This window comes from Pelophylax lessonae (assembly GCF_965119305.1).
Source record: "Pelophylax lessonae genome assembly, chromosome: 1".
Lineage (NCBI taxonomy): Eukaryota > Metazoa > Chordata > Amphibia > Anura > Ranidae > Pelophylax > Pelophylax lessonae.
This window is the reverse complement of record NC_138768.1, coordinates 457,660,692-457,676,849: the sequence shown is the minus strand read 5'-3', so window position 1 is coordinate 457,676,849 and position 16,158 is coordinate 457,660,692. Positions and strand designations below refer to the sequence as shown.

General features: G+C 42.3%; 1 protein-coding gene across 10 annotated transcripts in view; it reads right to left on the bottom strand.

Annotated features, from left to right (window-relative positions):
- The window catches only part of MYO9B (myosin IXB), a 296,901-nt gene that overhangs the window by 27,815 nt on the left and 252,928 nt on the right, over window positions 1-16,158 (bottom strand). For 9 of the 10 annotated variants that reach the window (XM_082260874.1, XM_082260880.1, XM_082260882.1 and 6 more), the window contains 4 exons: window positions 8,799-8,975; window positions 5,809-5,850; window positions 4,876-4,984; window positions 2,047-2,120 (listed from right to left, as the gene is read on the bottom strand). In XM_082260874.1, the coding sequence (XP_082117000.1) occupies window positions 2,047-2,120; window positions 4,876-4,984; window positions 5,809-5,850; window positions 8,799-8,975 (402 nt within the window). The remainder of the gene's footprint in view (window positions 1-2,046; window positions 2,121-4,875; window positions 4,985-5,808; window positions 5,851-8,798; window positions 8,976-16,158) is intronic. The other variant, XM_082260879.1, reaches the window with a different exon arrangement.

The following is a 16,158-nucleotide window of genomic DNA, read 5'->3' as shown; positions in this document are numbered from 1 at the left end:
AGTGGGGTCCCCCATTCCCGATGCATACCAGCCCCTTAGATATCTGGCATGGATTTTAAAGGTGGACTCCACACAGACAAAAAAAAAACATGGCATGGTTCTTTTCAAAATTCATACCAGCCCTTATCCAAGCATGCAGCCTGGCAGGTCAGAAATGAAAGGGGACAAGCTTGTCCCCTAACAAACCATACCAGGCCAAATGCCCTCAACATGGTAGGGGCTCTTTTCCAGGGGTGACCCTTTGTTGATGAGGGCCTCTTACAACCCTAGCCCAGTAGTTGTAGGGGTGAGCAAGCAAGTAACTTATCGGAATCTATAAGTCCCCTTTAATAGGGGGCCCTCAGAACCTGCCCCCCCCCATTTGGATAAGGGGTATGCATTCACCAAAAAACGTAACAAATTCAAATAAAAGCACACCGTTTTTCTTTTTATTAAAAAAAAAATGGATGGTTTACATCTTTTGTCAACCAAGTTGTCCAATGACTTGTTCATATATGGGCCTTGTATCGATTGGGGGGGGGGGGGGGGGAACCTCACACCATTTAAAAAAAAATGATTTACTAACAGCTCCTTTGTTTACATTCTACAGTCAGTGGAGAGTCCCAGGCTGACAGCAGAGATGAGTCATAGTTGTTAAGGACACAAGCAGGCAGATAAAAAAAATGGATGAAAACTGAACTAAAAACTGAACTGAAAACTGAACTGAAAACTGATGTAAGTGGAAACAGTTTTTCTGTGAAAAAACATGACTGAATTTATAATACCTGTGTGAAAGGAGCCTTAGCCCTGGTTCACACCAGTGTGATTTGTCATGGGATCTGACAGTTCAAAATTGCATGACAGGTCACACCCTATTGCCGGCAATGGAACCGTTCAAATCCCCGTGACTCATGTCGCAGCAACTTTGAAAAGGGTTCCTGCACTACTTCTGTGCGACTTGCATTGAAATCTATGTAAGTAGCACGATTTCAAAGCCCTACTGGTGTAAACCAGGGCTTAATTTTAATGTGAACTTAAACTTTCTAAAATAAATAAATAAATAAATACAATTAGGCATTTTCCCCATAATGTGCTAGTATGAGCAGCATAATAACACATTATGCCAGACTTGCCTTACAAGCAATTTCCTGCAGTGTCAGTTCTGACTTTTCACCCACTTGACTGGCAGGACTAGGGTGATGTAACTGCAATGCATGTGCACAGGAGTTAGGTCATCTCAGTACAGAGATGTGTCATAAATGTACTCTGAACTGTGCATGTGTTGCTCAGTGTACACAAACATTGGTAGGAAGGGAAAGGGAAAAGGATTTAGGGCACAAGAGACCAATAGGGAGACCTATCGGTTTGCATTTTTTATTTAATTCTTACATTTATTTCCGCTTTAATAAACGACAAGGGGGATAACCTTTGGGAACATATTACATGTTCCACTGTTTTTAGGGTGAAACATGTAACATGTTCCCACTGCTGCAGCTGCCGCCCGCCACTCGTTCTCCATGTGAAAACAGTACAGGGAGAAGTTTCCGGTACTAGCTGTCCCTTTTTGAAAACAGTGCAGCTGTGCAGGGCTCTGCCCACAAAGCCGCGTCATTCATACACACAGAGGGCTGTGTATGAATGAACTACAGGTCTCAACATCCTTTGTGGCTGTTGGCTGTGAGCGCCATGGTAGTTCATTGATTCTTCCTTTCAGAATGTATCGAGGAATGAGCAAGCAGATACACTGACAGGCGACAGGATACGCTGACAGGAGACCTGCATGGCCTCAGCAAACTACTAAATGCTGGTGCAATTCTTTAAAGGCTCCTGCAACAAAAAATAAATGCATTTTTTTTACCTACAAAAAAAATTATTATTCATTTATTTAAAGGAAACTTCTTCTTTAAATATAGGACATATTTAAAAATCTGTACATCAAATACAATCATGGAAAAAAAACCGCAACAGGCATCTAAAGTTAAATTAAATATTAAGAAATTCCAGCTGTGATTACATGCTCCCCTGCTTAGTGAGCACATGTAATGAAACCTATTGCATAACACTTACACTTTTTACTCCGACAGGTGCACAGCGGTACTGAATCTTACTCAGACATTTCTTGTGGCATATTGTCTTGCAGGCTGATTGGCATAGAAAAGAAACAGTCAGAAATGAACTTGGATATTTTCAACATTAATTAAATTAAAAATATAATTTATTGAAAGCACAAGTCCTTTAACCCTTTTACTGCCATGGATGTAAGAACTACATGCAGCAGGCTGAAGTTAGAATCTTATTGGCTACCACGCACAGCTGCACCAGATTTTGCACTCTCCACTCTTAGTAGATCAACCTCATGATGTCTATATACAAAGTTCTCTTTGGATGAGCTGGTGTGATCATAATCACTGGAATAAAGCAAAAGAATATGAGTGTGTAAACCATTTTAATAATTTATTCCCACGCTTATGGTGTAGGTGAAAAAAATGTAATAATGTGGGGTGCTGCTCTAGAATGTGATGTGCCTATAAATAGTGATAAAGTGTATGTAAAGAGCGCTGCTCTATACAGGGTCTTTCCATTACCTTGTGTTTAAATATAAACAAAAGTAATATCATTCAACCATGAATGATTAATACAAATAAATCAAATACAGTGCATCATAATTCACAACGTCCATTATCTCAAATCTTCTTAATAGTTAAAAGGCATAAATCAGGGAGAACTAATACCAAGGAGTCAATAGGGCAAACGCTACAAACGCCTGAATATCCCTGGTCTGGGATACTAAGCCGGTCCAGCTTGTTGTTCAATCTGGATGCCAAGTGATACACATTCAGCATCCTCCACCACAAATAAATTGCTGCAAGCACCTCTGGTAGAAGAGCCCAGCTGTTGACGAGTGAGAAAGTCCACCTGCCAGTTTTCCACACCGGGAATGTGCATAGCAGACATCGTTGAAACATGAAGTTCTGCAAAGGACAAGATCAGGTCCACTTTGTCTTAAAAACGACACAACTTGATGTATAACCACAGCCATGCCTTGTATAGCTACACCCTGATGAGGGGACCCAGAGTACAGGCAGACCAGTGTTGAAGCAATAATCTGTCAGCCAGTCAAGTTGCCTGAAGTTCCAGGAGGTTGGTTGGCAACCTCTGTTTCTTCCAACGACCGTTTCCTAAACTTGTAGCCTCTCCAGAACACCTTGCCAACCCAGCAAGCTGGCATTGATCACCAAAACATCCCAAGTCATTGGAAGAAAAGATTTTCTGGCATCCAGCATTTGCATAAAAATCCACCATTCTAGAGCCAATCTGGTCTTGGGAGTCAGGTGTATCAGTAAATCCATGGATGGCAACAGAAGGAGAACCCCATTGCTGTAGAATTCCTCCTCCACACTACTTACTGCAAACAAGGATGCACAGGAAAAGGTTTGTGATTCTTAGGCGGCAGCAAGGACCCTGATCCATTGACTTTAGGAGAAGAGGATACCTGCAAATCGTAATTTTAAAACTGTGTACTGCGTCAGCCAGGACGCCGGCTGTCTTTTGCAATTGACTTTCAAAACGCAGTTTATTGAGAAATAACAGACAAAACTATATGGTAAACCATTATGCAAAACAGTATACAGCATTGCGTTCAGGAAAGTAGGTTTAAAATTGTAAACATTCAGGCAACTGAGCATCTAACAGCAGTATTATACAACTGTGATAAATACAGGCATACAAAGAATATGAAAAGAAAAAAGAGGCCTAAGCACAACCCCAAGTCCATAACAATAATGTGGGGGCTTCTTCAAAGGGAGGATACACATCAAATGCCATCAACCCGTGTCGAGTGATCTAAAGGAGGGAGGGTCCACTCACACCTGGCCAGTGCATGTGCGGGAGTCCTCTAGCCATCGACCCTAAACCCGGTCATATTTTTTGGGGCAACCCCTGTGAAGATAGATCAGTCATTTGCAATTGAGACAACCCTGGAACCTTAGACTCCTCCTGGGAAGACTAAGAGGATTCCAGCATCCTCACCAGCTTCCACCTCCTCTTCATCCAGAAGATTCCCCTCCAACACCTCACCCTCCTGCAAAAGAAGGGGGAAGGAAAGCACACATGTTTGCATTCCAAGCAAGTGAGAACCCCTGAAAGCTGTTCATGCAAATCAGCAATGGCCACTGAAAATTTCTCCCTAGAAACAAAAGGAACTACAACAGTGAAAATACTAGGTAAGGGCAGGGATTCAGAACTTAACTGACCCACAGGAGAGCCACTGCAGCACCAACTACTGTATGCAGAGGGGTCCTCCCTAGCTGAAAGAGGTATTTGGTAGCCCTCCCCATTTTTCCTCCCCCACCTCTCTGCCTGCGAAGTGCCATGGCTCGCTTAAGGTAATAGACCTGTAACCTCCAATATGGGAATAGCCAACCAACTAAGGAGTTTCTGGTAAGAACCAAGACACTTGATGGTGACAAAGACCCCCACAGCAGGTGCCCCAATACCAATTGTGATTATAACTAAGCTGCTACTGTGTCCATGTGCTGCTTTGCCCTTAAAAAAGATGTTGCTGCAAGACACGCTGGGTACAAGTGTGTCACAATCAACCAAGCTTGTGCGACCTGATGATGTCAGAGCAGTGCATATGCATGGTGCTGTCCTGCCTATTCCAAACAGTTACAGCGGTAAAGCATTTCATCAGCAGCGCAGCCAAGCAGGATCACCAGGGTTTTAAAGTGTATGGCTCATTACATTGTTGGCGGGGTGGTGGGTCTATGTGAGAAGTTGAGGGCACCAGGGGGAAGAAGAGGTGGGGAGGGTGTTCGGAGTTAGTTTACCTTTTCATTTTTTAAGAAAAGGTGAACTTAACCTTTAACAAACTTCTTTTAACATATTTAAACTTACCACTGCAAAGATATGCCTTCTCCATAGGCCAGATGGTTGATGTGCAATGTTCACAGGACTGCCCAATGGATACTTGATAGCTCATAAATACATGTCCATTGGATTCCACCTGCAAATAAAGAGTGCAAAAGGACTAGTTTTATTTAATTCCATAACTTCTATACTGGTGTATCAACTTAAAAAACAAAAAGTGTGGAATGTTTGACATCTAGAACTGTGGATAACACAAAATCATTAGTTACCCCTCCATGAGGGACAGTCACCGACCATTTTACACCCTCATTCATTCTCAGGTTCCAACAGGCTGCTCATTTTCTCAATATTGGCAAATGAACAATGGATTACCAGCTTGTTAAATTTTAATCTGCCAATTCCCTTTAAAAAAGCTAGGAGGTATGCATTTAAGGTTTAAGAAACTTAACAAAAATATTTTTAAAAACTATTTCTGCCTACACATAAGCAAATGCATGCCAACCTAAATGGTGCCCTTTAATACAACTGAAATAGAAGGAGATATTGAAAGATGGTAATTACTGGCACCTAGCCTTTGGTCACCATTAGCATCTAAAGTGGATTTAAACCTAAATATAAAAAAGGCAGAAGTTTTATGACCAAAGAGCCCATAATATGGTCTTGAGACTGCACACACATGACCTTAACTATTACACTAGCAAAAAAACTGAAGCTATGCCTAGCTGGGAGGGATTATGCCTGAGAGAGGATTTCCTGTCTTCATGCTGGTGACCAATCACCTGACGGTGGGAGCAGAAACCCATCATAATGGATCTAAAGCTACAATGTTTTGTCCCAATTTAAAATGCCCTGCCTTTCAAGTCAGATGCCCTAAAACCAAATATAAACGGCTTAAAGGCCTGTGATTAAGAAGGGGTAAATTGCTAGAGAGAGTTTGGATATAAACAGAAGAAAGCTCACATTTTGATCTGGTTTCCTCTTCTTTTTCTGAGATTTTCTCTGCTAAAGATACAAACATCATCCATTAATAGCAAATAATAAGACAGGATTTTACAAGGCTTTATTGTGTAATATTCCTAACCATTTGTAATGTCATTGCTATCAGGCTAACAATACAGTATTTTCTATCTTTCTCCTAATTTCATATTTTTGTATATCACACTTGGGTGCACATACGCTTTCTAATTATTATTAAATGTGCTGTGTAAATGAAAAGAAATGCTATTTACACATCTCTGCAGTTCAAGAAAAATCTGTCAGACCATGTGTGTGCCACAATATACTCAAAGATACCAAAAAGCAGTAAGGTGGTGAACAGTTTCGTAATTTCACCCCATTTTACACACCAATAGACATTTACAAATATAAAATCAGCGTTTAGGACAATCTCTCAAATATCAAATCAGTTGAAATTCCCCTGACAGCTGGAATCAATCTCCCCCGACAGGTTCTGCAATTACAAATTATATATTTCCAGCGATCAGAGTTACAACCCTCAATTTCCTCACAAAACGCATTGAGGAAGGGATGTCAGCACGGAACCAGAAAGGGGATTCTGCATTTTGTTACTAAGCGTACTGGTTACCATTTCCTCTTCTTATGTAAGCCTGTATTGTTTTAATAAAGCAGTCGATTCTTGATTATACTACACTGTGGGCTGCTTGTTTTCTAACATCTTTTGGAGGCAAATGAGGTGTTCAAGGGAGATCACCATGACATGTTCCTTATGACCTTATGTGATCTATGGGTGACCCTGTTTGGTAAGAGCCCATTGCATGTGGGTGCAGCACATTGGATTGATAAGAACATTGTGTGCACACATGGTTTAATTAAGCACTGCACTTTATACTTATGTGAGCACAAATTCACTTTGTTAGTGGTTTGTGTTGAAAAAACTACACTATGATTGTTTCTGTTGACCTTTACATACTTATAGGAGGAAACAAGAAGTAAATGAATAGTTGGAAGAGGAAGAGTGACACCTGGTGGTCATTCACATATTTATTCACATTCCTGATAAGGTGCATTTATGTAGGAGGGTCAGATTATTTGTGGAGTGTATTTTCTCTGAATTTCACACGGAGGATAAATGGACAATTTCTTTTTAATTTTCACAAAATGTTTACAGACATTCAATAACCAGCAAAGACACTGTGTGGGGAATTTGGGGGTTTTAACTCGGAGCACTGGCCATATATAATTTAGAATTACACACCAATAAACACCTGTAACTAATGCTACAATAGGTGTACTTGAATTCTGTGACCTTGTGAGGAACAGAGTGAAAATTATAAAAATGTATGGATGATGGGGATTGAAAGGATAAGTTCCCCTTTTAAAAAAAAATAAATAATAAATGCACATTTTTTTGCAGGTAACGAAATGTGCATTTACTAATTTTTTATTTATTTATTTTTTTAAGGAGCATGGATACATCACACGAGCAGGGAGTTTCACACTAACAGGAAGACTCAATGAACTACCAGAGTGCTCAACAGCGCCATGGTAGTTCATGGAGAACTAAAAGTGGACAGCAGCAAAGGAGGTTGGTAGTTCATTCATTTACAGAACTCTGCATGGCCACGCTCTTTTCAAAAAGTGTCAGCTGGTACAGTGAACTTTAACCCATAATGCGGTCACACAGAGGGCTCGTATCACCAAGCCACTGCAGGAGCGGGAACATGCTACATGTTCCATCCTAACAAAGTGTGTGTAACAAAGAAAATGTTCACGAAGCTGAAATCATCCTTTTAAATTATCTGGTTCTGAAAATGTAAAACATGTATTACATATTCTCAATTGATTAAAAATGTAAAAAATAGTAAAGAATGTTTGAAAAGAGGCAGAAAAGGTTTTGTGATGCCAGGCTTTTGCTATTGGATTCATAAATCAAAACTCAGCAACACGCCATGCTGTATAGTTTGACTTCTAAAACTATCCAAGTTCTTAATCCACCATCTTGTTCCTTTAAGAATATGTAAAGCAATATGCTTATTTTATGCAACTTAAAAAAAACAATTCATGGAGTGAAGTATGTTTTTATTAAAATGTAATGTTGATTTACAAAAATATGAATCTAGCAGAAACATAGCAACTTTGTCATATGCCAAGAACAAATATAAACAGAGAAGTCATGCTTACATCCACAACAGGCTGGTACCGCTGACATGGAACATACATTAAGTGAAAAATATAAGCGGATGTTACCGACAGGAAGAAGAAATCCTGTACAGCCATGTACCTTAAGCTACCCAAGCAGGTGAAGTAGGATTGCATTTTTTATGGATTAGGGCTCTTTCACACGGCCACTCCGTGTGAAAGGTCCGCTGCGGGACTTTTTTTTTTTTTTTTTTCTTCACGGAGCGGATGACATTTCTGTCATCCGCTCCGAAGGTCCGCATATCATCCCATCCGTTTGCGGATGATATGCGGACCTAATGTAAGTCTATGGGGGATTGCGGATGTCAGCGGATGACACCGCTGACATCCGATTTTCCTTCCTTTTCGTTTTTTGAACGGAACAAAAATAGGATTTTTTCTGTTCCAAGAAACGGAACAGAACTGACAGGAGGAAAATCGGATGTCAGCGGATGGTATTCCGCTGACATCCGCAATGCCATAGACTTACATTATGTCCGCAAATCATCCGCAAAAAAATAGGATGATTTGCGGACATACGGAGCGCCCGTGTGAAAGGGCCCTTAATATTTTACAGTTTGAAAAAAATCCACAAAGCTAAGCCAAATTAATTTATTGTTACAGTTAATTATTGCCCCACTGTTCTGCTGTTTATATTGCCAGATTCATTAGTGACAAAAAGTACCTTTAACTGTATGATTGCCTGAAATATTTTCTAAGCAACAATTTAAAACTAGGAAAAGGACAGGCTTACTGTTTCTAGTATACATGTGTGAAACAGGATGCCCACTAAAATTAATAAAAAATTTAACCTTGTGTGGTTCGTTGTCATCTCTCTTTGTGTATCCACGAGTAAACTCATCCAGGAAAGACTGGAAGAGGTTAAGGACAAGCTTTACATCCTTCTCATTCCTTTCTCTGTTTAGGTTGCTCACAAGAAGCTGAAAATTTTCCATAAGATCTTTGTAACCAGCATGCATGTGTCCTTTCTGAAAAGAAACAAGTTACATATAAAAAAATGGTCCAAAACAGGTATTTTTTATTTGATTATATAATATATACTTTTTGATTCTATTGTAACTGGACCTCCAGCACATTGGTATTGATGTAGCCTGCACTGTAATCCTACTTTTATTAGATACTTTAAAGGCAGGGATCCTTAAACTACGGCCCTCCAACTGTTACGGAACTACACATCCCATGAGGCATTGTAAAACTCTGACATTCACAGACATGACTAGGCATGATGGGAATTTTAGTTCCTGAACAACTGGAGGGCCATAGTTTAAAGACTGTTGCTTTAAGGGGTATACTTATCAGTGAATGTGACATTCACCAAACATTTACTGCAGGTGAATCAATCATCAGTCACAAATTTAAAGCACATGCACAAGAAATGTACACATGCAGAAAATTTGGTCAATATCACTGTAATGGACATGCGTACTGGGCCCACGAATAGCTGTGCGTAGTAGCCATTTTGTTCACATCACAAGTTTCTCATGCCATTTTGTCATAAGGCAGCATAGCCACAGTTGACCTTTCCCCCTCCTTCCTTTAGCCAGAATCTCCTTATCAGATCCTTGGGGAGACAGAGGCAGATCCGCTCATGCCTATGAGAGTTTTTTTAATTTCTTTATTTAGTCAAAGGTTGTGGTACAAAACATGTGAAATGGCACAATATAAAATGACACAGTACATAACATACAATGTTTAAGGGATAACAGCTCTGGTTAACCACAGAGCATGAAAGTATAGTGAAAAACATACAATATAATTGTAGAGAAAGTATATAGTGCAATAGTATGCACCGCACAGAGATGCCATTTACAAAAAAAATAAACAGGATAATTGACAACTGATTGAGGAAGTATTAAATAAGCCGGCGACAAATGTGTCGACCAGTGAGCAGAACCCCTGTACAATCAAAGGTAAACAAATCTTTTTTGAAACAGAGGTATTAGTCAAAATTAGTTCTAGGATTAGGGGTAAATGAGCAGAAAGATCTCAAATAAATGAAGATGTTTAATAAATACAAAATTTATTTAAATAAACGAGGATCTTCTAATAATAATGCACAGGGTATATAAGGAAAGAAGAGAAAGGAGAAGAAGAAATGCAAGGGAAATAGGGAGAGGGGTGAAGGAGACATGAAAAAGTTGTATCGAGGCTCCCCAGGCCCAACCCCCCCCCCCCCCCATCCCTCAGACAGGATGCCGAAATTCCTGCAAGTAGGCGTCAGTAAGGGTAAAGTGTTGCCCATTTGTCCTGGAAGAGGCTCTCCCGATTATATAAAGGTGGCTGACATATCCTCCATGTCCCTGAGTTTATTAACCTTGGAAAACCAAAGAGACCTCGTGGGTGGAACAGCTGATCTCCAGCAGAGGGGTATACACGCCTTGGCTACGTTTTAGAGCTGAACAGTCAGAGATGCCTTATATTTTTTGATGGGCCTTCGGGTGAGATGGAGCAGGCATGCCACAGGGTCGTCCACTAAGTCTACATTGGTTAGGTGTTTGATGGTGTCAGTCACTGCTCGCCAGAATGGTTTAATTTGTGGACATTCCCAAAAAATAGGAAACATGGTCCCTCTATCAAGATCCCAACACTTATCTGATACTTGTGGGAAAAAACAATGTAAAATGGAGGGCACCCTATACCACCTCATGGGAATCTTGTAACCTGTTTCTTGAACCTTAGTGATTGATGATTTTTGTGCAAAATGAAGGATCTTTTCTTTTTGAGCTTCCGTGAACTTGGTGTTCAAGTCAGGCTCCCAGTGTGCCAGAAAAGGAGGGGAATTTACGGGTGGGCGGTTCCACACGCTCTATGTCAGTCAATTGGCGAAAGATACCCGGAAGACAGACATTTATGGAGGAAATGCCAGAGCTGAAGACGGCTCCAAAAGTCCAGTGGAGGGTCGGCAGCTCTAGACAGAATTTCAGGGGAGAGATTTCCATCACTCCCAAGAAAGTTCCAAAGGTGAAGTTGGCCCTCAGAGCAGTCCAAGGAACCCCACAACCCCAAGACCCGAGGGAAAATCTGGGTTGCCCAAGATGGGCACCATCGGGGAAGGATGAGGGGAGACTGCAGTGTGGAGGAAAGCCTCCCTAACGACCATAAGCGTGCTGCCCAAGGTGGGGTGGCTGCTTATTTCTTTTGGGATAGGTGACAAAGTCCAAGGCCAGCTTTTCGCAGCGTTGCCCGAGTCCTCCATTTCCATGGCTACCCACCTTTTTGCCTTGGCATGGCAATGCCAGACTATTAGTCTGGTTAAATGAGCTGCTCTAGAGTAGGCCTCCACATTCGGTAATCCCAGACCCCCCCCCCCAAGACTTTGGTAGATAAAGAAGCTGAAGTTGAATGCGCGGTCTTCGATGTGACCAAACAAACTCCCGAAACAGGGCGTCGAATCATTTAAAAAAAGATAGATGGAAGCCGCACGGGAAGGGCCTGCATCAAGTACAAAATCCTGGGTAGGATAGTCCTTTTAAGAGCGCTGCACCTACCAAACCATGTAAGGTTGAGAGAGTGCCAGTGGGTCAGATCATCCTTAATTTGCGAAAGGAGGGGGATAAAATTTGCCGCAGGATCGGTTGTAATGTTCACTCCAAGGTAACGAAGAGAGTCTGTTGCTAACTGAAATGAGCAGACAGCCGGAGTCCCTCCATTGTGGTGTGATCAAGGGAGATGGGCAGGGCAAAGAAAAACGACAATGCGCCGTAACGTTGGAGGGTTTGTACTACGTTAGGAAGGGATGTACCGGATAGTACAAAGGAAAGGCTCCAGGGTGAGGATGAAAATCAGAGGCAAAAGCGGACATCCCTGGCGGGTTCCGTTCGTGATCTCAAAAAAGTCAGAGCGGGAGTCATTGACTTTGACCGCTGCAGAGGGACGGGAATAAAGGGAAAGTATCCAGGATATCATGGAGGGCCCCAGCCCGATACGAGTCAGAATAGCCCAAATGAACTGCCAGTTGACTATCAAAAGGACCCGTATGGTGTTGTCGCGTGGTTCCCTAAGGGGAACAAACCCTGCTTGGTCATTATGAATCAGATAGACAACAGAGTGTCGGTGCTAGTGCCGCTCATCCTTCTGGGGAACTTAGGGAATATGGTCAACATAGAGAATATGTTGAATTAGTCTGTTCACTAGAATTCTTGCAAACATTTTAAGATCCACGTTCAAAAGCACAATAGGACGGTAATTACCATACTGGGACGGGTCCATACCCTCCTTATGAATCAGAGATAAATGTGCTCTAAGAGAGTCCACTGTCACCAATTGACCATCCTTGATCGCGTTAAGGGCTAAAATCAGGTGTGGAGAAAGGATGTCATAAAAGGTCTTGTAGTAAGACGGAGTGAAACCATCTGGCCCCGGGGCCTTCTTAGGTCTGGAGTTGACTAGTGCCAGTCCCAGTTCCTCAACCGTGATGGGTTCCTCAAGCTCCCTCCTTGCCTCAACTGACCAAGACAGCATGCCAGACGATGTTATATAGGACTGAATAGATGCTAAGGTCGGGTGGGGTGCTGCTGAAGTAGTCGCCTTTCCAATACCAATTTCCTGAAAAAAGGAGCGAGATTCAGCTGGCATTTCCCTCAAGTTGGTCAACTTCCTCCCCCCAGCTGTCATAATGGAAGAGATATAAGTCCTGGTACGGGATCCCCTCAAGGCAAGGGCTAACAACGTTCCAGGCTGATAAAAAATTCAAACATAGTTTGTTGTGCCCACGCCAATTTCCGTTTTGTTTTGTGAAATAGAAGAGACCGCAATTCCTCATGGACCTTGACCAAATCCTGGTAAGTTTAGCGTGCCAGAGTAGCTTTATGGCAACCCTCCAGTGACTGCAGCTTTGCCAGGAGATCATCAGTGAGGTTAGAGCATTCACGTTTCAGATGTGACCCTATTTGTATTAGGTAACCCTCTCATGTGCCTCCCACAGAACAAGGGGATGGTCTACTGAGTCACTGTTGGTGGTAAAGTAATTCGACAGCGCAGTCCGTAATGCAGTACAAGATTCTGGGGACTGTAGGAGAGCTTCATGAACCCTCCCAAGAAGGTGGGTTTGTGTAAGATGATTCTATGCGGAGGGTCAGGTGTATTGGGGCATGATCTTAGAGGTAGATGGCATCAATTGGAGAGGAAACCACCCTAGTGAGATCTTTGTGCGGTATTAAAAGATAGTCGAGACTTAAGTGTGGTGCACTTGAGAGAAGCAAGAATAGTCCCGATCTTGGGGATGCAACAGCCTCCAGGGGTCTATGAGGTGAAGGAGTAACAAGTCAGCTTTCAGCCTTCTCAGGCAGGCATATGATAGATGAGAAGAGCCCCAAGAGACATCTAATTGGAGGATCCATCCCAAAGTAAAATCCCCACCAAAGATAAGAAGTCACTCAGTAAACTCCAACAGAGTCTAGACTAGGTCCCGTAGAAACCGAGAATGTCCAGAATTGGGGAAATAAACATTGGCAAAAGGGACCTGTACATCCATAATCTTTCCCTTGAGTAGAAGAAACCGACCCTGGGCATCCGGTCGGACCGCATCCAAAGTCCAAGGAGCTGCATGTGATGATGACGTCGCTCTCCTGGAACACGTCTCTTCTGGGAGCGGCGGTGTAACGTTAGAAAACCATACCTCGTGAAAATTCCATACCTCGTCACTTCCGGTGCACATACGTCATGGAACAGCTGAGCAGGTTACCATTGCGCATGCTCAGAGGTCCGGAGGGTAGGGAATTTTGACGGGGTAGTGTGTTGTAACGTTACACTGCATCAGCATTTGCGCGGTAACATTAAAACATCTCGGCTGCAACATGAAATCATCTCCGCTCCTACGCCTGTCACTTCCCTGATCTCGGCTAATAAATGTAAAAGCGGCGGGTGTATGAAAATATAAATCACGGAAATCTCGGCTCTGTGATTTATATTTTCATAGACCCGCCTCCGCTTTTACATTTAGTAGCCGAGATCAGGGAAGTGACAGGGGTAGGAGCGGACATTATTTCATGTTGCAGCCGAGATGTTTTAATGTTACCGCGGCAACAGCTGATGCGGTGTAACGTTACAACACACTACCGTGAAAATTCCCTACCCTCCGGACCTCTGAGCATGCGCAATGGTAACCTGCTCAGCTGTTCCATGACATAGGTGCGACGTAGGTGCACCAGAAGGGACGAGGGTAGGGAATTTTCACGGGTATGTTTTTTCACGGAACATCGGTATGTGTCTCACACCCCGCAGGCGGAGCGGACGTCACCCAGATGGAAAGCATGAACCTTCCGTGTTCGGATGGCGTGCATTCCACTCCTCCCCTCACTACTGGCGCAATGTGGGACACCAGACACCCCACAGCTTTGGCCAGCAAGAGGTGAATTATGGTGACTACACATGAGCACTCTTTACTGATTAGCATCTACGATGTTCCCACTCACACAACCCTTGTTCCTAATTAACCAGCGATGTACTTTCCATCTCTGTTTTTTTTTTTTTTTATTATGAGGACACAAGCTTTACTGGTTATTTATGGAAGGCTACATCTAAAAACTTTCTGGTTACAAGCAAACCCTTTTCTTTTTTCCTTCCTTTTTTCCCCCCACACTTGAAACACATGCTCTGTTCCAAATTGCTCTGCGGTTTAGATCTGTGAACAAAAATGCATGCAATGAAAATCGACTGTGTATTGCAGTAGGTAATAGTCTGTGTGTAAGTTATGAATGCCAGTAGTTACCATCCATATAGGTTCTATGTGCATATTGATTTATGTTATGATGTATTGATTCAGTGTATTGCTATTGTGTTTTGTACATTGATTAACTAGTGTGCATCAGGCCTCAGATAATGACATTTGTGCGGCCACACCTGTGGAGGAGGAATTCCCTCCTCCACCTTTAAGGCCACTTTGAAACGTTTTTGATATAAATACCATGGGTCCAGTTATGGCCCCTAGGCTCTGAGGAAGAGGTACAGCCTCGAAATGCGTCAGCCGATTTCCTAGACTAAGACAGTGGACTCCAACATTATGGACGTTGTCAGTCGGATATGATATGCTGGTTTACATCACTTGTTTGTGAGTAGACATTTTTAATAATTTATTAATAAAAGCTTACTGAGGATAATGCGCTAGGCTAGTGCGCCCTCTTTTTTATGTTTGTTTGTTATGTTTGTGTTTACAATCTTCAACAAACCCATTCTCAAATGTAACACGGGGGAGCAGGACACTGCCCGAGGTAGGAAAGGGGAAGCTCGGCTGGGTGCCCAGATGCGCAAAGACTAGACCCTCGGAAAGAAAGTGGGGAGTGAAGAAGAAAGGGGGTGTGAACGGGTGAGGGTGGAGAGACAAGGAGGAAGGACTACCGGAGTGAAAGAAAACAAAAGAAAGAAAAAGACGAGTGATAGCTCTAAGAGAGAGAAACAGATTAGAAGAAGAAGGGCCAGGAAGAGAAGAAAAGTAAGTGAGTAGAAAGGGGTAAAGAAAGGGAAAATACTAAGTGGCAAACAAGCGCAAGGGTCCCTGTGTGTTAAAGAAAACAACCCACTAGGGAACCGCCCTAACAGGGGGGTGTTAAAAACGTGGAACAGAGAAAACGGAGATGCACATGGCCTAAGTATCAGGATAGATAAATGTTGCAAGAATGGGCTGAGTCAGGAATCAAGCTAAAAGAGGTAGCTGAATTTCTACAACAAGGGGATTCATGAAGGTCTAGAAGGCAGCAAGATTGGATACTAATGATGCTATGAAATCACTTTTTATCCAAACCTTTATGACAAATCTTCAGATAGAATGTGAATTAATGGTCAAGCAGGTGATTTCTGTCTAACCATGACAGTGGGAGGATTTGGAACAGTTGTTTTAGAGAAGGATGCAGCAGGTTATTTTTGAAAGTAATACAGTTAAGTTTGTCTTTTATTAAGAGGGAGCACGGTAAATATTTTGGTCCCTGATGAGAAAATGTTGTTTATTGAAGATGATTGAATGCATTTTGAGGTTTCTGTTGTAAATGTGACAATGTTATCTGAATTCAGACAGAGAGGTAACGTGTGTATGGTATAAGTGTATGTAAGCATTGCTGATTGGTAACATAAGCTTTACTACTTGTGTGTGAGAGTTTAATGTTAGGAGAAAGCTGTCTGCAGAATCCTCCCCCTCCCTTTAGAAAAGGAGGGAGGGAG